Source organism: Pristis pectinata, chromosome 30 (genome assembly GCF_009764475.1).
Source record: "Pristis pectinata isolate sPriPec2 chromosome 30, sPriPec2.1.pri, whole genome shotgun sequence".
NCBI lineage: Eukaryota > Metazoa > Chordata > Chondrichthyes > Rhinopristiformes > Pristidae > Pristis > Pristis pectinata.
Window position 1 is genome coordinate 16,511,675 of NC_067434.1, and position 25,794 is coordinate 16,537,468.

The 25,794-nt window shown below is 43.4% G+C and overlaps 1 protein-coding gene across 1 annotated transcript in view; it reads left to right on the top strand.

Annotated features, from left to right (window-relative positions):
- Positions 1-25,794, top strand: part of cdh23 (cadherin-related 23) — a 710,459-nt gene that overhangs the window by 505,920 nt on the left and 178,745 nt on the right. The window contains 4 exon segments of the mRNA XM_052041602.1: positions 3,414-3,515; positions 20,342-20,491; positions 20,988-21,116; positions 23,673-23,801. Of these exon segments, the coding sequence (XP_051897562.1) occupies positions 3,414-3,515; positions 20,342-20,491; positions 20,988-21,116; positions 23,673-23,801 (510 nt within the window).

The window sequence follows — 25,794 nt, forward strand, 5'->3', positions numbered from 1 at the left end:
AGTCGTAGAGAGATACAGCACGGAAACAGGCTCTTTGGCCCTCTGAGTCCGTGCTGACCATCAAACACCCATTTGCACTAACCCATTTTTTATTCACCTCACATTGATGTGAACTTTCCCCAGATTCTACCCCTCACCTATACACCAGGGGCAATTTCCAGTGGCCAGTTGACCTACCAACCCTCACATCTCCGGGAAGTAGGAGTAAACCACAATACCGAGAAATCTCTGCATTCATCTCAGAGTCAACACTATGTTGTAGAAACTACAGAGACTCCTGGAACTTGGGACCAAACTTGGATCAGTCCGAGCTGAACGACGGGCTGCCTCTTCCCAGCCTGGCATCAACACTTCAGGGGCACCCACTGGAGATTGTGGCTGCATTTGCCGACTGGACCTGCTGCCTGGGGGATCTCAGCATTAGTCCACTGGAAAAGGTCTCCGGTGTGGCATTTGCTGTCATTCCACTGGGGAACTGACAGTGGTTTTGGGATTTCTTTCATGCATAATGCAGAAATCCTGAAGTTTCTATTGGTAATTCAATGCACCTTGTTTGCAGCCTCCTCCACAGCAGTCAATAGAAATTCCTTGAACTGATATAAATTTCAAGCAGCTTTTGAGCTAATTCCACTGTAAAACACCCTGAAAATTTCTACTTTTATTATCAGATGTAAGTGAGCTTTAGTAACATATTAATACTTCAAAAACATTCTTGTCCCAAAAATGCAAATTTTTCAGAAATGAATTGCAGTTTATTTACATGAATATTTCAACACATTGATTTTAGCTTTTTAATTAAATTTATTTGCAATTTCAACTTATAGTTTAATCAAATTGTTTAGCATTGCAATACATTTAAAAGCTAATTAAGAATTGTGTTTTACGTGCTGTGATTTGTTGTCTGAGAATTGTTAACCGTGATTGGTGGCAGGGCTGGCTTGATGGCTTTGCCATTGTTGGGCACTGCTCTTCCCACCCCTCCTTAAATTATTGCCGGAGTTGAGGAAAGTAAGTTCTCACCAGATGCAAATTCTGAGTTGTGTATCTTCCCACACTGGGTCTAAAGTGAAATAAAAATAGAAAATGATGCAAACTCTCAGCAGGTCGGGCAGCATCTGTGGAAAGAGAAACAGTTAATTCGGACCCATTGTCTGAACTGGGGGAGGAGAAGGAAAACAAGTTGGTTTAAAGTTTGGTTAAAACAGAGTGGGTCTTGGGCCTTGCATCTGCTGAAACAAATCGCTGAATGTCGCAGGCCCCTTTTATGGAATATTCATAGAGTCATACAGCATGGAAACAGGCCCTTCGGCCCAATTTGTCCATGTGTCCTGTGTTGCCCAGCGAGCTAGTCCCATCTGCCCGTGTTTGGCCCATAGCCCTCTGAATTTCTCTTGTCCATGTACTTACCTAGATGGCTTTTAAGTGTCGCTAATGTGCCTACCTCAACCACTGTTTCTGGCAGCTCGTTCCAAATTCCTTGAAATTCTGGGAGAAGATACAGGAGCTTGAAAGCCTGGATATCCAGACTTAAGAACAGCTTTTCTCCCCACTGCTATCAGAGTTCTGAACCAATCACTTCTTTCACATCCCCTTCCCGGTGGTGCTGCCCCATTCTTGGACTCTTAATTCTACCTCTCTTGGTTATTCCATTATTGTCACTTCAGCATTTCTTCTTGCGCTACAGTCTTTCACCATTCGTTTCTTTTGCACTCATTGGGAACAAGGAATTTCACTGTGCCCTGGTGTATATGACAATAAACTAAATCTACACTAATATTTGGAATAGGATAAAATAGGTGAGATCCCCCCACAAGTGCCCATTCCTGCAGCCAGATGCAAAGTTTAGTGTACAATCACTGCACAGGGAAGAAAGAGACCATTTGGTGTCTCAGGCCAATCTGTTCCATCACCCCCCCCCAGCTCCGCAATTCCACCCCCCACCCCCACAATTTTAATTATTTACCCAATTCCCTTCAGGACGTTACAATTGAATCCTTCCATCACCTATCACCTCATCAGACAGGGTGTTACAGATCAAAACAACTCACTGTGTAGTTTGAAAATCAAAAAGCTGCAGCTGCTGGAAATCTGAAATGAAAACTGTAAATGCTGAATTCGCTCAGCAGATCAGGCAGCGAAAAGAGAAACAGAAGTAATGTTTCAGGTCTGGTGAAAGGTGCCATGGTCCACTGCCCTCTCCTACCGGATTCCTCCTCCTCCAGCCCTTTGTCTCTTCTACCTGTCACCTCTCCACTTCTTACACCTCCCCCACCCACCTACCTCCCCCCCCCTCACCTGGACTCACCTATCACCTTGCCAGCCTGTGCTCCTCCCCCTCCCCCAACCTTCTGCCCTCTTCGTTTCCAGTCCTGATGAAGGGTCTCGGCCCGAAATGTCGACTGTTTATTTCCCTCCAGAAACGCTGCCTGACTTGCTGAGTTCCTCCAGCAGTTTGTGCGTGTTGCCCCAGACCTGAAGTATTCACGTTTTCTCTTTCCACAGATGCTGGCCGACCTGCCGAGCATTTCCAGCTTCTTCTGTTATTATCACTCTTATTTTGTAAACTTCATCTCCTTTCTCCCTCATTTGCCATTTATCTTCAATTGTGTCATTTTTGGGCCCAGTATCTAAGGAAAGCTGTGCTGGCCCTGGGGAGGGTCCAGAGGAGGCTCCACAAGAATGATCCCAGGAATGAAAGGCTTAACACATGAGAAGCATTTGATGTGTCTGTACTCGATGGAGTTCAGAAGGGTTGTGGGGGAGGGGATATCTCATTGAAACCTACCAGATACTGGAAGGCCTGGTTAGAGCGGACGTGGAGGGGGTGTTTCCATCAGTGGGAGAGTCTAAGATCCGAGGGCACTGCCTCAGAATAAAGGGACGTCCCTTTAAAACTGAGATGAGGAATTTCTTCAGCCAGAGGGTGGTCAATCTGTTGCCACAGAGGGCTGTGGATCGGGAGAAGTCATTGGGTGTACTTAAGGTAGAGATCGATATGTTCTGGATTGGTAAGGGGGTTAAGGGTTGCGGGGAGAAGGCAGGAGAATGGGTTTGAAAGAAAAATCAACCATGATTGATCAGCCAAATGGCCTAATCCTGCTCCAATATCTTATGGCTATCAACCCTCCTATCACTGGAAACAGCTACTCCTCAGTTGACTGTGTGGAAACCTTTCAACATTTTGAACCCCGTCCACCTTCTCTGTTTTCAGGAGAACAATCCCAGGATTACTATTCAATGACAGATGAATGTTAAAGCATGTATCCAATTCCTTTTTAAAAAATCTATCCTGGGGTATGTTATAAATGTAACTCACAGCTGTCAGTCTGGATGGGAGTTTTGGATCTGGGTTGCAGGCAGGAAGAGTGCTGTTCACAGAAAATCGTGACTTTATTGTTGCCTTCCCGTTACAGGGGGTAATAACAGTCAGAGGTCATGTGGATCGGGAGAAGGGCGATTACTATCTGATTACTGTCATAGCAGATGATGGTGGACCCAGAAAAGACTCCACTGTGGTGAGCTTGCATACTTTAATCAAAACAATTTAATGTATTTACAGTTTGTTATCAATATAAGTAAACATTTTACTCTCAAATTAGTGATATCAGCAATAGCTGGAGTCTGTCTTCTGACCATGGGAAGAAAACATGCCAGTACCATTGAGAAAGGAAGCAACTGATGAAGCACAAGTGCCTAGAAATTGGTGCTGCCTTCAGACACAAGGCGACCTGTTTAAAACCCAGATTTGCTCTCTTAGTTACACTTGGAGTCAGTCATCTAGTCTTACATTTAAACCCACTGCATTCTCCAGATCACTATCAATTGCAGCTCCCTGATCCTCTCCATAGTTCTCTCTGGATCCTTCACATTATCCCTTCGTAATGTTTCCAGTTGTCCTCTCCCAATTCACAATCCTTTCTGTTGTCTCTGCTCAGTCTTTCCCAGCATCCTCTCCCAGTTGTCGGTCCTTCCCAGCATCCTCTCCCGGTTGTTGGTCCTTCCCAGCGTCCTCTCCCGGTTGTCGGTCCTTCCCAGCGTCCTCTCCTGATAACCTATCAGCCCAACTGACTCCCATGTGCAAATCAGTCCTGGGTCCATTCAACTAAAGATCACAATAATCTTGGAAATGTCTTGAATTATCACTGGTGTTCCCCAGTGGTCTGTTGCCACTGCACTGTGATTAGTGTAACAAGGTCTATATCCTGTACTACTGTGACTTGGACCTCAGAGCTTTGGGGCAAAGGGTACAATCCTTGCACTGATTGCCCATTCCATGGTAGGTGTGCTGAAATTTCCTTGCCAGTGTGATTTTTGTATCACCAGTCTTGCACAAAGTATTCAGTTTCCACACAAGTTTTCAATCACAACAGTAGAAGTAGCAAAATTCATTGAAGAAAATTGAAGTGGCACATTATAGAAGCCAAGATTTTACAACATTAAGTTTCTTTAGTGTTATTGTAAAATGATTGATGTTATGACATGTTTGATTAATTGTTTCCTTTGTTTCTCTCTTATCATGGATGTGCAGAAGGTAAATTGTGTGTATCACAGCTGTTTGTGTTCAGTGCATTACCCCAGTGGAGCCATGCATGTTGCATGCTACCTGGTCACGTTTGCTCCCTCAGGAGAATCCTAAGATTTTTCCAACAGCATGTCCAAAACTCATGACATCTATCACTTAGAAGGCCAAGAGAGAAGGTACACAGGGCCTCTCCAGTCACACACCATCTTGGAAATACATTGCTGTTCTTTCATTGTCACTGGATAGAAATCTTTTATCACCCTCCCTTAAAGCATTGTGAAAGTACCTAAATCACAAAGACCACAGAGATTAATTACTACATTCTCAAGAACAGTTAGTGGTAGGAAATGGTGGCCTTGCCAGTGAAGCATATTTCCCTTGAACGAGCAATTAAAAAATAAACTTTGAAGAAGGGGAGGGAAGTTCTTTCCTGTGCCTTGGTCAATATTTAACCCTCAATTGGCATGGTTAAAAGAAGAATTAGTATTTATCATACTGCAGTTTGTGTAATCTTGTTATGTGCAAGTCAGTGGCTGCATTCCCTACATCAACACAGTATCTAGCTTTCACTGTTGGCTGTGAGGCACTTTGGAATATCTTAAGGTCCTGCTGGCAATGATTAGAAATAAAGATGAAAATCAAAAAAAAAATCTGCAGCTGCTGGAGATCTGAAACTAAACAAAATATGCTGGAAACACTCAGCAAGTCAGGCAGCATCGGTGAAAAGCGAAACATTCAACGTTCCCAGTCTGACAAAAGGCTGAAATGTTGACTCTTTTTTCTTTCCACAGATGCTGCCTGACCTGCTGAGTTTTTCCAGCATTTTCTGTTTTTGATTAGAAATATAAGGGTTCCTTTTAGTTTTGGGCACAGTAGTATCGACATCTTATTTTAAAGTAACACGCACAAAACACTGGAGGAACTCAGCAAGTCAGGCAGCATCTATGGAGGGAAATAAACAGTCAATGTTTCGGGTCGAGACCCTTCATCAGGACTAGAAAGGAAGAGGACAGACCTGGTGAGTTCCTCCAGCATTTTGTGTGTGTTGCTCTAGATTCCAGCATCTGCAGAATCTCTTGTGTTTTAAGGTGGTTTGCAGTTAGAGTTTGTGCATAGTGTGGCAAGGACTAATTGAACAGGTGTAAGATTCACAAGTCAATACCTGCCTTTCCTGAGTCCTAGTGTTAGGTTGTAAATTGACTGAAATGCATCAGCAAATGGTCATACAATATTTGTGGCTCTTTGGAAAGAGGTATTTTGTTCTCAGATGTCATGTTGTTTGCTTTTATTTATTCATTTCCTGGGGTATGGGAGGAGATCTAGAGTGAGTGAGGTGGAGGGGAAAGGGTGTTGGGGGTTGGAGGAGAAGAGGGAGGGTGAACCAGGGAGCTTTGAGGGAGGAGTTGAGTGAGATGAGTAAGGCTGAGAGGGAGGTGAAGGAGCAAAAAAAAACTACTGGAGGAGCTCAGTGGGTCAAGCAGCATCTGTAGAGGAAGATGGACAGTCGACCTTTCGGGTCGAGCCTTCATCTGGACTGAGAAAGTAAAGGGGAGAATAGGCAGTACAAAGAGGCGAGTGGGAAGGGTGAGGCAAGACCTGGCGAGGGATAGTTGGATCCAGGTGAGGAGGGTGATTGGCAGATGGAGTCAGGTGGGGAAGGGAAGGATGGAAATAGCAACAGAGGTGATAAGTGAAGGTAGCAAAGGGCTGCAGGAGGGAAGGAAGGAAGATGGGGAGGGATAGAGGAAGGGAACATTGAAGGAGGAATGGGGTTAAAGTGGTGTTGAGAGTCAGCTTCCAATGGGGAGCGTGTGGACAAGAAAATGTGTGTTTGTCTCCGTATATATGTATTGTGTGTGTGTGTGTGTGTTGGTCTTTGCAGTGAATCAACATACCTAGGTACAGTATGTGTACATGTGCTGAGATGATGTACCAGGTCTGGTCTTCAGCAGCTTGGACCTCGTTGCTATTGCATCCAGACAGTGTGGTGTGCAATAGCACTCCATGCTCAAAGGAATAAAGCAGACATCTTCTACTCCAAGAAGAGGAGTGATGTGGGTATCATCGGCAGGGCCAGCATGTTTTACCTATCTCTATTTGCCTTTGAACTGGATGGCTGGCTAGGCATTTCAGGGGGTTGTTGAGAGTCAGTCAAGTTACTGTGGGTGTGGAGTCACATAGCGACTGAGTAAGGATGGCAGGTGTCCTCTCCTGAAGAACGTGAGTGGATACAAAATTCTGGTAGGTTCACAGCTGGAAACCAGCTTTAGAATTGCACAATTGCATTACCTAATTGGTTAAGTTCCTTGCTGCTGTCCTTCAGTGGGATGTGAACTTGTGTCTCTGTGTCATTAGACCGGGCTTCTGGATTCAGGAGCGTAACCATCCTGCTTGCTGCAGAGATTTGTCCATTGTTCTAAACCGGTGTCAGTGCAAACTTAATGAGCTTTGGAACCGATTGTTAGTTTGCATGTGAGATGAGATGAAGGATGTGTCTCTATTGTGTGCCTGTGGTTTATGAATCTCACAGGACCCTCACTTAAGTATTAATTAACTTTCTGGGGTATCACAAATGTGTGTTTGTGATGCTTAGGAAGGAGCCCAAACCAGTACGGAAACACATCTGGTGTTAGACTACCGGGAGTAAGGATGAATTTCATGTTGCTTACTCTTGTAAAATCTGGATACAATAAATTGAGATAAAAATGAGTCACGGATTGCTGAAGGTGATAAAAATCAAACAAAACTTGAATTGTGACCATTCAAAGTGTTGCATGAACTGACTCAGTTTCTAACAACAGCCCACACATCCAGCCGCCTCACGGTTGTGTATAATGGGCTCTGGACTCTTTTTAAGAATGACCCCAAGGATGGAAAAGCCTTGGGAGCCAAAATGCGCTCACCATCCATGAAAGGAAAGCAGCAGCACTGTGAGGAAACGCGAGTTTCTCTCGCATTGATTGAACGCTTGTGGCAGCTGCATCAGATGTGCTAGTTCCAGCATCAAGTATATCCCAGAGGTTTCCTCGCTGCTCCCCTTTGGTAGAAGAAGTGAGTTTACTTGAGTGTTGTCACTGGTTTTGTCAAGAACCAGCAGAGTTGGAAAAAGCACCTGAAGGATTCAGAGCACAAACTTCCAGCAACTGAGAACAAGGAGTAATTATTTTAATCGGTGGCAAAATAAAATGGCAGGGAAGTACTGGCTACCACCTTCTTTTGCCATGGATTATAACAGTAAGACTGAGATGAGGAGAAATTTCTTCTCAGGGAATGGTGAACCTATGGAACACTCCACTGCAGAGAGCAGTTGAAGCCAAATCATATGCAAGAATGTGCTCTGAGGGCTACAGAGATCAAGGGATATGGGAGAAAGCTGGAAAGGGTACTGAATTTGGATGGTAAGTCGTTATCATATTGAATGACAGAGTAGGCTCAGAGAGTTGAATGGCTTACTTGAATGGAAACCTCCTCCTGCACTTATTTTCTATGTTCCTGACTGATAGCAGAAAACAGACCTAAAGCCGAATGTATCCCAATGGATAGAAATGTGAGCCTCCGTGACTGTGAAGCAAAGTACTTTGAGGTGTCCTGAGATTATCAAAGCTGTTGGGTATCCAATTCATTTCTTTGTTTCCCCTTAAGGTCTGGGTAGCTTTGCTTCTAATGACCCAAACAAGCAAGAGTTTCACTGCCTAAAAAGCAGATGTGGAAATAGGGTAATTCTCCACCGGGAGGATCGTCTCTGACATAGAGAATGTGCTGAATGGTACTGAGACTTCTGTGTCCTTGAGGAGAATCCCAACTACAGTGGTATTTGTAAATAGTTCATACATAAATGTTGGCAAAACATTGTGGGCCGAAGGGCCTGTACTGTGCTGTAGTGTTCTATTACCAGGCAAAATTATGAGGGGCATAAACTGGATAGAGAGTAGGAAATGTTTCACCGGAGCAGATGTGTCAGAAACTAGAGAACATAGGTTTAAAGGAAAGGGAAAAGGTTCAGAGAGGATCAGAAGAAGAATTTTTTTCACCCAGATGGTGGTTGGAAGCTGGAATGGACTGGCTGAGTGGGTGGTGAGGGAGTTTACATTCACAACATCGAAGAAGTATTTAGACAAATGCTTGAATTGCCAAGACGTAGAAGGCCACAGACCAAGTGTTGGTGGATGGGATGAGTGTACATGGATCATTGATGTTCAGGACTGAATGGCCTGATCCTGTGCTCTGTGACTCTGACTTTCCTTACAATAAAGACACCAAAGCACAGAACTGCCATCGCCAATATTGGTAAGTTATCTTCTGCCTATCATTTTAGCATTAAGGTATTGAGTCATGTATCTGCATTAGAGCGGAGAATCAGATAGATAGATTGATTGTTCCTCCACTAACTAACCTAAGCACTCTTAGCTTTATGCAGTTGTATTAAGAGGAAACTAATGATAATCAAGTCATTGGAATTGGTTTATTATTGTCATATGTACTGAGGTACAGTGAAAAACTTGTCTTGCATACCGTTCATACAGATCAATTCATTACACAGTGCATTGAGGTAGTACAGGGTAAAACAATACAGAATGCAGAGTAAAGTGTCACAGCTACCGAGAAAGTGCAGTGCAGGTAGACAATAAAGTGCAGGGTCATAACAGGGTAGATTGTGAGGTCAAGAGTCCATCTTAACGTACTAGGGAACCATTCAGTAGTCTTATAATAGTGGGATAGAAGCTGTCCTTGAGCCTGGTGGTACGTGCTTTCAGGCTTTTGTATCTTCTGCCCGATGGGAGGGGGGAGAAGAGAGATTGTCCCGGGTGGGTGGGGTCTTTGATTATGCTGGCTGCTTTACTGAGGCAGCGAGAAGTATAGACAGAGTCCATGGAGGGGAGGCTGGTTTCCGTGACGTGCTGAGCTGTGTCCACAACTCTCTGCAGTTTCTTGTGGTCCTGGGCAGAGCAGTTGCCATACCAAGCCGTGATACATCAGGATAGGATGCTTTCTGTGGTGCATTGATAAAAGTTGGTGAACGTCAAGGGGGACATGCCAAATTTCTTCAGTCTCCTGAGGAAGCAGAGGTGCTGGTGAGCTTTCTTGACTGTGGCGACTACGTGGTTGGACCAGGACAGGCTATTTGGTGCTCTCGACCTCAACACCGTTGATGCAGACAGGAGCATGTGCACTGCCCCACTTCCTGAAGTCAATGACCAGCTCTTTTGTTTTGCTGACATCGAGGGAAAGGTTGTTGTCATCACACCATGTTACTAAGTTCTCTATCTCCTTCATGTACTCTGACTCATCGTTATTTGAGATACGGCCCACTACGGTGGTATCATCGACAAAATTGGTAAGAAACAGAAGCAGGAATAGGCCACAAATCCTCTCTTATAAGCAATGACTGGACAGTCTAGGCTTGTATCCACTGGAGTTCAGCGGAATGAAGGGGAACTTGATTGATGAGTGAGAGGAGTCTTGGCAGTCAGATGTGGAGAAGATGTTTCCTCTTGTGGAAGAATCGAGAACTAAGGGTCACTATTTAAAAATAACAGGTCATCCATTCAATACAGAGATAAGGTGATTTTTTTTGTTCAGAGGGCTGTGACTCATTGGAATTCTCTTCCTCAGAGGACCATGGAAGCAGAGTCCTTGGATGTTTTTAAGGCAGGGTAGATAGCTTCTTGATAAATGAGGTAAAAGGTTACCCGGGGTAGGCAGGAATATGAAGTTGACATTATTCCCATATTAGGTCTTATTAAACAGCAGGGCAGGCTTAAGGAGCCAAATGGCCTACTCCATCTCCAACTTTGTCCATATGTTCAAGCTTGTCCTGCCATTCAGTGTCATGACTGTTCCTATATGCCCATATTTCCATTCAATCCCCAGACCCCTTGATAAACTTAGTATCCACAAGTTATTCAGTTACCAGGCTTCAATATAATAAGTGAGTGTCCACACGCCAGGGTAGAGAATTCCAAAAGTTAGCAACCATCTGAGTAAAGGGCCTTCACCTCACCTCAGTCATTAGGTGACATCTTGAAAGGATGTTCCCCAGTCATATACACTCCATCCTGAAGAAACACTTATCAGCATGTTTCCTGTCAATCTTTCTCAGAATGCTGAGATCTCAGAGAGGCCACCTTAAGTTCGTCCAAACTCCCGTGAGTGTGGGCCCATCAATCTCACCTTCTCAGACAATTGCCCTTGCCCAGCCATAACCTCCAGCCCCTGGAACTGAGCTGGGAATTCTACACTGCATCACCTCCAATTTAAGCACCAAGAACAAAAGTGAGTGCAGAAATTTAGGGTTGAGAGGAGGTGTAACTGCAGCTGTGATCTCAGTAAAGCCCTTGGTTCTCACAAGAAACTCAAATGTATTTGTTCAAGATTGTTGTCGTAGATTAAATCGTACCTCCTTCACAACAGATGGTACAGCCTTAGGTCAAAGTAAACAAATAATCCTCGCAAAATTGTGTAACAGTCATGGGTTGAATCTTCCTGGACCCAGTTCAAAGCCATCTGTGGCCCCCGCTGGCCACACACTCCTGGGCTACATTTGGTACTGAAATCTTTGTGACCATAAGGATCCAGCATCCTGGAAGATTGTGCTCTGAACTCTTCAGCTGCCTTTTACAACTGAGCTGGTTCCCGAAAAACCAACGGCAACACTTAAGTAAACTCGCTTCTTTCACCAAAGGGAAGCAGCAAGGAAACCTCTGAGATCTACCTGATGCTGGAACCAGCACATCTGATGCAGTTGCCAGAGGCGCTTGATCAATGCGAGGGAAACTCTTGTTTCGCCACGGTGCTACTGCTTTCCCTTCACGGATGGTGATTGCATTTTGGCTCCCGAGGATCATCCATGCTGTGAGAGGGCTGGTTATGTGGGCTATTGTTAGGAGCTAGGCTATTTTATGCATCACTTTGCATATTCACAATTCAAGTTTTATTTGATTCACTGACTCTTTTGGAGGTGGGCAGGAAGGTCTCAGCAGCAAACTTAGCCTCAGGAGGCATGGTGCAGATACTCTCCCCTGGAATAGCCTGACAGGGACTGTTTAGTCTAGAGCTTTGTCTTGTATCAGAGCTTAAAGAATTTAACACAGATGCATTCAAAAACCATTACAATTATTGTAATAATTTTTAAACATTTTAACAATCAAAAATGAAGTTAATTAATAGATTTGAAACAATTCCAAACATTTTTTTAAAATAAAACTCAGCTTTTGCTTGTTAATCAATAGGCAGAGTCTGCCTTTGAGCATCCAATCCCATGCCTAGGTCTGGCCACACAATGCCAATGATGGGGTATTGTGACAGATGCAGAACCATCTGTCACTCAGCAAGTCCTGGGCTTGCAGCCAGCCTGCATTAGGCGGGGACGTAATTCCATTGGAACGGCTGAACCTTAGCGATTCCCTTCGGAATCACCGGCACAAGCAGTAGGTTTGCCCCAACGAACAAGCTCCAGGAAGGGCAAAAAATAAAAGCTCACAACTTTAACTGCTTCATTATTCTGCCAAAGCCAAAAGGTATGGTATTTCTTTGTGTTCCTGACTACTTTGTTGAGAGGAGTGTTGGGAGAGTACTGGAGTACAGGTAGAAAAGGAATTACAAGTATAATGAGCTCCAGGAGTGATTGTCAGGGCCAGGCATGTGCCAGGGCTACTTTCTGAGCTGCTACGCTGCCATATTATTCGTTGTCTTTGATTTCTATGATGTGACGTTGTCCCGTGGAGCCACAGGAGTCTAGAAATTGGGTTTCACCCCCTTTTCTAAATAGGATTTGTTATGCTTAATGGACACTGGGTTTAAAGCACAAAACAGTGCAGAAACTATGCTGACTGTGTTGCCCATGCAACCTCGCTAATGCTACCTGCTTGCACAAGGTCCATATCCCTCTTTTTCCTGCCTGTTCAAATGCCCATCCAAATGCCTCTTAAATGTTACTGTCGTATCTGCTTCCACTCACTCCCCTGCCAATGTGTTCCAGGCACCTACCACTCTCTGTGTAAAAAAAAAGTGCTTACCATGTAAATCTCCTTTAAATTTATGCCCTCTCATCTTAAAGCTATGCTCTCTAGTATTTGTCACTTCCATCCTGGGAGAAAGACTCTGACTCTGTACCCTATCTATGCCTCTCATAAATTTAAACACTTCTATCAGGTCACCCCCTCAGCCTCTGAAGCTCCAGAGAAAACAATCCAAGTTTGTCCAACCTCTCCTCATAGCTAAAACTCTCTTATCAGGCAACATCCTGGTGAACCGTTTCTGCACCCTCTCCAAAGCCTTCACAACCTTCCTGTAATGTGGCGACCAGAACTGTTCACAATGCTCCAGATGTGTCCTAAGCAACGTTTTATACAGCTTCAACATGAGCACTACCACCCGATTGGGTCACCTACTAAAAAATCAGAAAATTGGAAAAAGTGATGTTTTAAAATTCATTAGGGTTGTCCACACCCGGACTTGTGTGCTAAATCAGGGCCTGCATGTGCTCCCAGCAGCAGCTGCGCGAAGTGCTTGTAATTGCTCTGTATTTGTCACACTGAACACTGGGAAGATCAACCTTCAAAGAACCCTGCCCTTAGTAGCCACGGACCAGCTATAGAGCAGCAGAGCAGAACATAATAACACCAGAAACATTGTCCAAAACCCAGAAACATTTCAATCACAGTTTTGAATGTCCCCAGCCACTAAGCCTCCACAGCCCTCTTGAGCAGAGAGTTCCAAAGACTTATTTCCATAAGGGTATAGAAATTTCTTCACATTCCTGTCCTGAACTGTCTATCCTTTATTTTGAGACTGTGAGCTGTGGTTCCAGACCCCCCAGCCAAGGAAAGCAGCATCCCTGCATCTACCTTGTCAAGTCACGGAAGAATTTTGTATATTTCATTTAAATTATTCTCATTATTCTAAACGAAGGACATTCTGTCCCAGTCTGCTTAACCTCTATGCACGGCAGAAACAACAACCTCTGATCCCAGAAATCAATCTAGTGAACCTTTGTTACACTCCTATTCCAAGAGTATGTTCCTTTAGGTTGGGGAATTGGGCCTTTATATAATATTCCAACTGTGGTATCCTCAGGGCCCTATGTAATTACAGTAAGGCATCTTTACTCTTGCACACTCAAATCCTCTTGTACAAAGGCCATAAATACTGTTCGTCTTCCTAATTGTGTACTGTCGCTCACGTTAACTTCTAGTGACTCGTTTGCAAAAAGACTGCGGTGGAGGAGAGGGAGAGGAGGGGCGACCTTCATTGTTGTGGGACCAACACCCATGCGATTATCTGCTCTGAACCCAAGTTCTGCGGGTTGTGGGACGGTCACTGATGCAGAGGTCACAACGTGACGCACCGAGGTGTACAACACAACTACGGTTTTTTAAATTTCTAAATATACTTGACACATAAAAATTACAAATATATATAAAATACAGAATATTCCCTTTAACACTTTCAGCACATCATGCTGTTTTAATTACTTAACACAAGCACATCATGTTTATTTATATGTAACCCTTGAGGTCAGATGCGGGTTGGAGGAACAACACATCGTGTTCCACCTTGGGAGTCTCCAAGCCTTAAACATTATATATGAAAATGCTGCCTTTTTTTAAAATTTTTAAAATGGACTGCAGTCCTTCCCCACAAAGCCTTTGTGGTTACTGCACCGAACTTCAGTCCATCTCTCAGCATGGACTCCTGCAACCTGGAATGTGCCAGTCAGCAGCATTCCTTCGCGGACATCTCATTGTACTGAAAGACCAACTGGTTTTGGGCAGACGTAAGTGTGTCTTTCACTGAGTTGATGATCTTCCAGCAGCACTTGATGTCTGTCTCGGTCTGCAGCCCTGGGAACAGCCTGCAGATTGAAGAGTCCTCTGTTACGCAGCTGCTTAGGATGGCTGCAACAAGGCCTTTGTCAAAGGTCCAGATAGTACTGATTGTACATATATCTTCAGCATTGTGAGACAGCTCTGGTAGCTGCTGTGTGTGACACAGTCATGTCAAAACAAGAATCCATTAATTCACTTCCCATTGTGATCTGTGACGGATATTGCTCCTAGCTCTTTTTGTAACCTCTAAATAAAGATCGCAACTAGTTTTCTGCTCCAATTTATGTCAGGACAAATGTGAGTGACTCAAGTGGTGATGTCATTAGGTGCAGGTCTGATGCTGTGAGAACAGCAGACACAACAGTGTGGCTCACACCATCCTACATTTGATCAAATTTCAGGCAAGGATAACTGTAGAACTATAAGGAATTATCAGAACAGTTTCTTTATTATTACCTTGACTGTGGTAGACAAGGATGAAACAGCTTATACAGTACCTTACACCAATTTAGAATATCCCAAGGCAATTCACAACCAATGAAATATTTATGAAGTGTAGTCATTGTTGCTGTATTGGAAGCCTCATTGCTAAATTGCACAGCAAGTTCCCACAAAGAGAGCTCTGATCATGACTAGATGAACTGCAATAATGTGTGATTGAGAACAAAATAGTGGGCAGGACACCAGGCAGAAGTCTCTTAATCTTGATATGCTTGTTTATTACATAAGAAGGCCCATACCTGAAGTCAGGATCAAACCTGGGACCTTTGAGGCAGCTGCCACCTGCTTAAACGAGGGCATGGAATCTTTCACATCCACCTGAGTGCAGAGGGGACCTTGGTGTATTGTCTAATCTGAAGCACACCATCTCTAGCAGTGAAGCACACCCTCAGCGCAGCACCGAAGTGACAGACAAGTGCTACTCGTTGGTGGCTTTCCATTAAGATAAAATCAACAGATCTAACAGGTCTTAAGCAACGCAAAGAGTGGTGGCGAGACGAAAAAACAGATGCATGATCTGTGATGGCGGGAATAATTTCAGTGATGAAAAGGAGGCAGAGAGGATGGGGTTGGGATAAATAAAGGAACAATAAATAGATCCAAAGGGGATAAAGGCAGAGCAGCAAAGGTTTATAACAGTTCCTGGAATGCTGGGTACGTCACCTGAGGGGAGGTTGAAATGATGAGGCCTCTATTCTCTCAGATTTCAAAGATTGAGAGATGAACTCTACAAAATTATGGTGGAGGAGACGCAAGAGACTGCGGATCCTGGAATCTGGAGCAACAAACAACCTGCTGGGGAAACTCAGCAGGGCAAGCAGCATCTGTGGGAGGAAAGGAATTGTCAATGTTTCAGGTCAAAACCCTGCACCAGGACCTGTGGCGGAGGAGCTTGTTTGTTTTGGCTATGGAATCAAGAATTGGAGGTCACATTCTCAAAATGAGGGGTAGGCCTTTTCAGACGGAGATTTTTCTTGGAGGTTGGTGAAACTATGAATGTTATGATCTGAATTTGTTTATTTTAACACTCAATCTAGTTCCAATGGTGCATGCAGAAATTTGATTGGAGCACTTGAAATGTTGGCATGCTTTTACAATGTAGTCTTGTCTTTTATTGAATGCAATGAGTTCAAGAACTCGATAAATGAAACCAGCTGTTCAAGTTCATTTGCAAAACACAGAATTTGTGCTGATGCGAATTTGAGGTCAGGGAAAAAAATTCTCTTTAAAGGCCCGTTTCATAGAATTATGGATATTATGGGATGGAAGGAACCCTTTCAGCCCCTCAAATACAAGCTGGAAAAGAGGTATACAACCTAATCCCACCTCAGTTCGTGGTCCACCGCCCTGGGAGCTATGGCATTTAAATAGTAATGCTGATTTCAGAACATATTATTTGAAACGGTTTCTGTATCCCACACCCAGTAAAGGAGGGAGTTCCAGATCCCATTCCCCTCTGGCTAAAAAATAAATCCCTGGTCTCCCCTCTAATCCCTGTACTTTAAATCTCTTCCTCCTGTTATTGACCTCAGTAGTAATTCTCTGTTCACCTTATCTAGGACTCTCGTTATTTTGAATACTTTGAATTAGACCACTCTTTCAGACCCACCCTGTTCTATATAAAACAACCCAGGTTTAGCTAATCTCACTCATAACTCAAATTATCCAGCCTTGACACATCTTCAGTTGTCCTCTCAACCCTTCTAGTGCAGTCATATCCTTCCTGCCGTGTGGTGAGCAGAACCGTACGCAGCATTTAAGCTGCAACCTGACTGGTAATTTAAACAGGTTCAGCGTGACCTCCTTGCTCTTGACTTTTGGCCAAGGCACAGGCAACAAGTATCCCATGTACCATCCTAACCAACTCATCCACTTATTCCACGACTTTCAGGAATTTGCTTTCATTTTCCCCTGCAGAACCAGGTCAGTGTATTTACAGGTTACTTGTCTCATGCAATTGCCATTGAATGTATTACTGACAGCTAAGAATGACTGTTAGATTGTTAATTGCATCTCAACAACCACAACTTCCTTTAACATTACAAAAACATCCAAGGCACTCCACAGATATGCTGTTAGACCACAATTTGTACGAGGCTGCTGAAGAAAATATTAAGGCAGGTGGTCAAAGGTCTGTTTCTTAGAGGAGGAGTTGAGGTAGTAATGAGTCTCTCTACCTGTGTACAATGCCAATGACCTCTTTATGACTACCATACCGTTGTCTCCTATTTTGTTATGTTAAAACCATTGTATAGATGGGAGTTATTGTGCTCTATTGACCCACATACCTCCAACTGAGACCTGCTGAACAACTGCTTCAGCGTCTCTTCATTGAAAAGCAAAAAGCTGCAGATGTTGGAAATCTGAGATAAAACAGGGAGCAGTGCAGGCAACATCTGTGGGGAGAGGAACAGTGTTAATGTTTCAGGTTGCTAACCTTTTATTAGAATATTGCCACCTTCATTCTCTTTGTTTGCTCACTTAAATCATTTTTCTTTTGTCTGTTGTTGTGCCAAGTGTCCAGTAAACAAGGTAGCTTGTGGCAGAGCTGCTTCCAGGGATCTGCCAGAGTTTCTCAAAGGAGAGTGGCTGATGAGTGGTTGGCTGCCAGATTCACCCCATCATCCTTCCCCCTCACCCACCCCTCACTTTGTGCCGAGACCCCGTACAGTGCCTGTCAGTGGGGAAAAGACTAACGACATGTTGTGGGTGGTGCAATCCTTCACTGTATACCTGAGTAGTGAACAGCACCACCTCTCTAGCTTATAATTTTATGGAATTCTCTCACAGTTCCTGATGACGAGGCCAACATGTATTGCCTACCCCTAGGTGTGAGTGAGCAACCACCTTGAACCACTCCCATCTTTATAAATGCTTGTTACGTTTTTTAGGGCAGTGAGGAGTCAACCACATTGGTGAGGATGCGGAGTCTCGTGTTGCCTGAGTAGAGATGTAGATTTTCCTTCCTTAAGCTGCATGGGTGAACCACAATTTAGTGACAATTTGCTGACAGTAGCATTTTTTAAAACTCTGTATTTAACTCACCTAGCTGTCTTTGTGGGATTTGAACTTGTGCATTTGGATCTATAGTTAGATCTTGTCATTATGATCAGTAATTTCAGCAAATGTTACCCATCCCAAAATGCATGACGTGAACGTGATCATGTCTTCAACTACAACATCCAGCATCAGGAAGAGGGTTGCTGGAGGAAGAGGAGAGGACATGGTACGGGAGGGAAATGAATTCAAAACTTCTAAGCTTGCCTTTGAGGATGTTACATTTACATAAACGAGAAGGGTGACATTTTGAAACCTGTTCACTTTTGGCTGTTGTTGGAGGTGCTCTCCTCTCCAACACCTGGTACCACTGAGGCGGTGAGTGTTCCTGCTTCCTTCACATCCCAAAGGTCTGCGGGTTGGTCGGTTAATTGGCCTCTGCGAATTGCCTCTGGTGTGTAGGTGGGTGGTAGAATCTGGGGGAAGTTGATGAGACTGTGGGTAAAATAAATAAGAAGGATTAATGTGGGATTAGTGTAAGTGGTTGCTTTGATGGTCAGCGTGGACTCGATGGAGGGTCTGTCTCCATGCTTGCCGCACATCACACCATGCTGAGGGTTTACTTGTCTGCTCTCCATAGAATGAGGATATAAGAACAAAAGAAACAGGAGTGGAGAAGGCTGTCCACTCCCTCGAGCCTAGTCGAACTCTTTATAAGGCTGTGGCTGATCTTGCCTCAGCACTATTTTCCTGCACTATCCCTTGATTCCTGTAATATCTACAAATCCATTGATCTCTGTTCTGAATGCAATCAATGACCGAGCAACTGCAGAGTCAGGTTCAGTATCACTGATGTACATTGTGAAATTTGTTGTTTTGCAAAACATAAAAATTACTATAAGTTACAAAAAAAATCAATAAATAGTGTAAAAGAGGAATAACGAGGTAGTGTTCATGGACCATTCAGAAATCTGATGGCAGAGGGGAAGAAGCTGTTCCTGAATTGTTGAGTGTGGGTTTTCAGGCTCCTGTACCTCTTCCCTGATGGTAGTCATGAGAAGAGGGCATGTCCTGGATGGTGAGGGTCCTTAATGATGGATGCCTCCTTCTTGAGCCACCACCTCTTGAAGATGTCCTTGATGGTGGGGGGAGGCACTTGCAGGGTAGAAAATCCCAAAGGTTCACCGCCTTCAAGTGAGGAAATTTCTCCTCATTTCATGCTAAATGGTCTACCCCTTAATTTAAGGCTGTGACCTCCCCCCCAATTTCTATACTCCTTTGCTGAGGGAAGCATTCTAGCCTCATCTACCCTTTTGACCCCTCCACGATTTTGTAAATTTCAGTGGGATTGCATCTCATTCTTCTAAACTTTAGAGAATAAAGGTCTAGCCAATTCAATCTCTCCTCATAGGTCAAACCTTCCATCCCAGAAACCAGTCTGGTGAAACTTTGCTGCATTTCTTCTGGTCATTGTATTAGTATTCGCAGCAATTGCATCCTCTCTTTAGGTAGTGAGACTCAGGTTGTACACAATCCTCCAGTGGTAGTCTCACCAGGACCATATGTAATTGTAATAAAGCATCCTTACTCCTGCACTCATTCTCTTGTAATAAAGGCTAACGTTGATATTGGCATTGATTTATTATTGTCACATGTACTGAGATACAGTGAAAAGCCTTTGGTCTTGTTTGTGTACCATCCAGACAGATCATGCCGTACATAAGTACATCAAGGTACTAAAAAGTAAACAGACTACAGAATATAGTGTTGCAGCTACAGAGCAAGTACAGTGCAGGTGAACAAATAAAGTGCAACTGCCACGACGAGGTGGACTGGGAGATCAAGAGTTCATCTCACCATACCATTTGCCTTCCTAACTATCTGCTGGATCTGCATGTTGGCTTGCAGTAATGTGAACAAGGACACCCAAGTCCCTTCGAACATCAACATTTTCTAATCTCACACCACTTAAAAATAAATAGCACTTCTGCTTTTTTTGTACCAAAGTAAATAATCTCATATCTTTCCACATTCAGCTCCATCTGCTATGTTGTTGCTCACTCACTCAACTTGTCCACATCCCTTGAAGCCACTATTGCATGCTCATCGCTATTCAAAATCCTACTTGGCTGCGTGTTATCAACAAACTTGGATTGTGATGGGAGATCACGTTAAAAGCAATGGTTAGAGAATTACCAGCTTGAAATCACTTTGTATTTGATGGTAAAGCAAATGTGGAGTTTGGAATGTGCTTCCGATAACTAACCAACCCCTTTTGAATGGAGCTGCATCAAAGTTGGTTTATGGAGGAAATTGGGAAAGTACTGAAATTTATAGAAATATTAACATCATTGGTTAATGTTTATTATGAGAAGTCACAATTTCCCACCGATTGGCAAAGCTGTAGTTGGCCTTTGATGTAGCTGGCTTGATGAGTTATGTGGGGCTCTGTCATCGTGACCATTAGCTTCATTTGCTGCCTTTTATCTGACAGGTAATCATTACTGTGGCAGATGAGAATGACAATGACCCCGTGTTTGATGCGAGTTCTGATTCCTCAGTGGAGGTACAAGAGGATGCTCCTATTGGCAAGCGGGTAGCTGTTGTCTCGGCACAGGATCTGGATGCTAAGGAGAACGGACTGGTAGGAACAACTGATTTCCAGTACTGGGAAAGCATTTCCTTCTGGATCAAAATTTCTGCACAGCATTTGTTTTTGGGAGTTGCTGGGCCAACAAGCTACTGCCAATCAAGGGACACACTGGGGGGTGGGGGGCAGCAATTAATAGTTTATTTTTGACATTAAGATCTACCTAAGTTTGCATCCGCATCTAGAGTGGCTGGATAAGAGCCTTAAAAGCTTGTGTCAGTCAGGTTATCAGATAAACCCTTGAATCACGACAGAGGCTTAAAGCCACTCCTGAAGGATACCACAGAACATAAGTTATTAATAAAATGGAAGACTAATTCCAGTTGACTTCAGTTAAGTATTCCTCATCTGTATCTACTTTCCAAATCAAATCATATCCACAGAAAGAAATACTCTCAGTAAAAGTCGAGTGCTCTTTGACAGTTTGTTGTTTTTAACAATTTTCCATTTCCGCCATGTGAAAACAGTTTTGTCTTTGTATAAACTTCAGGTTAACTTCACTATTCTGTCTGGAAATACTAATGGAGCATTTCAGATGAGCACTACTAACAGAAGTCGTGGAGCGATCTACCTTGCTAAACCTCTGGACAGAGAACAGACTGACAGATATGTGTTAACAGTAAGTTCACTGGATGTCACTGTGTGTTAGTTTACCTGGCCTGGAAATGCTGCTGTAATTCTGTAGTTGGTCCTTGTCCACTTGAAGCTTTGCACTGATTCTCAAACTCAAAATCGTAATTCAGTGCAACAAGCTCTTTCTGTATCTATTCTCTCTACTTTGGCACAAATCTTTTGCAAGATGAAGTGGTGGATTTGAATGAATTTCTTTTGCCCCATTGCAAAAATGAATATTTAATGGAAAAAGAAACACAAGTTACAATACCACCTGTCTCATCATTTCCAGGAGAACTCAAGCACATTAGAGCCAATGAAGAACTTCAGATGTATTTACTGTAGTAATGTAGGAAAGCCATCAACTGCTTTGTACACAAACAGCAAAATGATCATGACCAGGTTATCTATTTTTTTAATGATACAAATTGAAGGATAAATATTGGCCGTGGCACCAGGGAGAGTTCCCTGTTCTTTCATGAATATTGCCATGGGATCTTCTATATCTACCTCCAAGAGTACAGCAAGTCCTCATTATCCACTAGGAATAGGGGCTGCAGAGGAGCAAGAGCATGGACTTCTGCATTCAGCTCTCTAGTCGAGAGCAGGACTTCAACAACCTTCTGACTCAGGGGAGAGTGCTTCCACCTGAGCCATGGCTGACACTGTATAAGCTATTGGTGTGTCAATGGGCAGTTAATTCAGCTTACCCTTTTGCCCAAAGTAAAAGTCACCCCAGACCTGTTATAGTGTTGATGTTCATAGCACCTTCTGGTCTGCTACTGTGACTGCTGAACCCCAGCTCATACAAATAAATAAATAACCCCAGCGTATAAATAAAATTTCAGGGATGGAGTGAGAGAGCTTCCAACAAAATTTACCAGCTGCCTTTGGTAGTCCAATAGCTCACACCACCAGTGGATTAAACCTGGGCTTCAGTTTTTTTTTACTATCAATTAATCATAATTGATAGTAAAACAAAACATGAGGGGATATGAGTCAGGAAAGAATAAATGAACTTTGTTTCTCAAGAAAGGTGGTTGATAGGTGATCTGTTGGAGGTCTTTAAAGTAAAGAAGGGTTTTGAATGAGTGGATGCAGAAAGAGTGGTTCCACCTGTGGTTAAGGGCATGAGTGGAGGTCATCAAGGAATCCACTTGGGAGTTCAGAAGAAGCACCAACTCAATGAGTAATGAGAATGTGATCCTCACTTACCACAGGAAGTGCTTGAAACAAATATTTTAAATGTATCTCAGGGGAGGCTGGGTAAACAGGTGATGGAAAAGAGAACAGAGCACCAGGCCGATAGATTTAGCTGGGGTAAGATTGAGGCTTGAGAGGTGTGTAAACAGCAGCATGGACTGGTTGGGCCGAATGGCCTGTTTCTGTGTCGTATATCCCAATAAATGCCTCCTTCTCTTCCAAACATGGAAGAACAAAGTGAAAGGAAGAGTCTTCTCAGGGTGTGGGGTATGCGTTGTGACAGGGGATTGGATTACTTTAATTCAAGAGAAAAGGATCTCTACCATTTTGGTGGAAACTTCAAGACCGACAGGGGTAATTTCTTTTTCATTAAAGAAACTCAGTTATGTTTCTCAGCATGACATTTCCCTGATCCTTAGTCACTGGTTTGCAGATGATCTGCAGATTGTTAGAGGTGTAACTTGAAAACAGGCCATAATTCACGTAGTAAATGTGTTCTGAGAGCTGACTCATGTCTGGTGGTGAGGTTGTCAAGAACACTGCCTCTGATGGGTTACATTTTCCCCCGAGGCAATCTACAGCTATAAGTAAAATGTCCTTTTACATTCTTGTAGGCATGCAGATGCAGCTTGGTTCCTGGTTTCAAACCTGTCTTGGACACTGACTGCTTGTCAGCAGAATGACTGTGCTGTTTTAACATGTTGGTAAATTTCCAGTGTCCTGATGCAAGGTCTCGATCCAAAAGGTCAACTTACACCCCTTGCCTCCACCAATGCTGCTGACCCGCTGAGTTCTTCCAGTGTTCTGTTTTTGTTCCAGATTCCAGCATCTGCAGTCTCTTTTACCTTCAAGCCTGGTTTGCTCCTGGCAAGACCCTCTACACACCTCATTGTATCAGGGTTTCAGGCACTGTGGACCAACAGTAGCAGTGGAAATGTACACCACCACCCACATGACCTCATGGTCCAGGATTTCCCTTGGTCCACCATTGACAGCTGTCATTCCCTTGCTCTACCATTTCCACTACTGCTGTTGGTCTACAGTGCCTTGTGGATGCCTGGTTTTAAGCTGCCTGATCTGTTAGTAGGGCCATGCCACACGATGAAGGGTGTCCTTACTGTGAAGATGTCCAAGGCAAATTCCCTTTCAGCTGTAAAGGATCATAGAATCTTCGAATAAAAAACAGAACACTGGAAGAACTCAGTGGGTCAAGCAGCATCTGTGGAGGCAAAAGGTGTATGTCAATGGTGATATAACAGCAGCATATTCAACATAGAGTCTGGTAAAGATATTGACACTAAGTAATTGCAGCAAACAAGAACCGTGAAGCTACAGGAACTGACATATTGCTTGCTTTCAGGTTCAGGCCTTTGACAATGGTTCGCCACCACGCAAGACAAATCACATTATCGCCATTACAGCTGTGGATGTCAATGACAATGCCCCAGTTATCGTAAACCCTGGCAGCTACAACATCAGCATTTATGAGGTAAAGTTGTTAGTCATCTCTGCTGGATTCTCTGAAAACACAACTGGAGATGAAAGAAATTGCTAAGATTATGGGATTCATAGATCTCAATGTTTCTGAATTTGTCCTTATTAAAAAAAAAGTAGAGCAAGATTATTATTGCATTATTTTAGAAAGACATGGACCATCTCAGGATATCAAAAGTTCTAGATGGAGTACATTTTCTTGGAAGCATAGTTACTGTTGTGATGTAGCAAATACAGCAAACAATTTGCGCACAGCAAGATTCCACAAACAGTAATGTGATAATGACTTGCTAATCTGTACCGTTGTGGATTGAGATGTAAACATTGAGCAGGACACTGGAGATATCTCAAGCCTTTGGTTTTTCATCTTACCTGAAAGTCCAGCACTCAACATCACTACTGGAATTTCTGCTCAAGTTCCTGGAGAGTGGGTCTGTGAATAAGACTATTGAACGGTTCCCTTATGAATGTAACTGCACTGTGTAATGAATTGACTTGTACGATCAGTATATAAGACAAGTTTTTCACTGTACTTCAGTACAAGTGACAATAATAAACCAATACCAATACTTGAACCAGAGGCAAAAGTGTTACCCAGTGACTAACTATCGATATGTGATGGTCTTTATGAACAAAAATATTTTGTTTTCAGTTGCTCCATCCATACATGAAAAGATATTTTAAGTGATTTGACGTGTCTTTCTTATTAAGCACAGAAGGAGGCATTTTGGCCCATTGGGTCCTTGCTGGCTTCCAACAGAGTAATCCCATCATTTGCATTCCCCCTCTTATCTCCCTGTAGCCATGTAAATTATTATCTCTCATATACCTACCAAATCCCCTTCTATTTTTTTTCCACGTGTCTACCCTAATTTACAGTAGCCAATTAACCTACCAGCACATTTTGGGTGTGCGAGCACCCATTGGAAACCCACGTGATCTCAGGGAGAATATCGCAAACCCCACACAGACAGCATCCGAGATCAGGGTCATACTGGGTTCCTCGTGCTGTGAGGTCACTGCATGACCTGAAAATACAGCAGTGAATATTTGGTTTCTCAGTATGTGGTTAGTCGTACACAGCACATTTTCAAGGTAAATGCCTTATTTGGAATGAACTGCTTATTTGGAACAAGCTGCCAGAGGAGATAGTGGAGGCAGATACCATTACAACGTTCATAAAGCATTTATGCAGGTATTTGGATAGGAAAGGAGTAGACTGATACAGGCATAATGGAGGCAAATGGGATTGGCGTGCATAGGCATCACGGTCGGCATGGATGATGTGGACCATAAGGGCCCATTTCTCTGCCGTACATCTCTATGATCCTGTGAGCCTTTGCAAAGCAGAAATTTGTTAATTAAGTGCTCAAGAGAATCAGTTTGATGGTGATAGCAGAAGCAGACACAAGAGACTGCAGATGCTGGATTCTGGATCAACAAACAGTCTGCTGGAGGAACTCAGCGGGTCGAGCAGCATCTGTGGGAGGAACGAAATTATTGGCGTTTCGAGTCGAAACCCTGCATCAGGACTGAGGCTGCTCGACCCGCTGAGTTCCTCCAGCAGATTGTGTGTTGATAGGGGAAGCAGGCTGGAGGAGAGAATAGAAGAGCATAAAGGATAAGGAAGACCATGTTGAGATTGATTCTGTGATTTAAGACTTGTAGTTGTTCTATTTGAGGTCAGAGATGACAGCTTGAGAGAGACTTCAGGAATCTGTATCTGAAGCATTGAATAAAGCATTTGATTAAAACCTCTGGTTTTCCTCAAATGCTTCATAATCAATGAAATGCTTCTCAAAATGTAGGTCACTGTTGTTCTGCAGACCTGTGTGGTAATCGATTCTCATACAGCAATGTCCTATGGATATGAGTGAATGTGCAGTCTGTTTTTGCTGGTTGTTGGTTGAGGAAGGAAATTTTACTGGGACACCAGGAAGAATTCAAAGTGGCCAGCAACTGTGTGAAGATTACCAGTCTGAGCATGG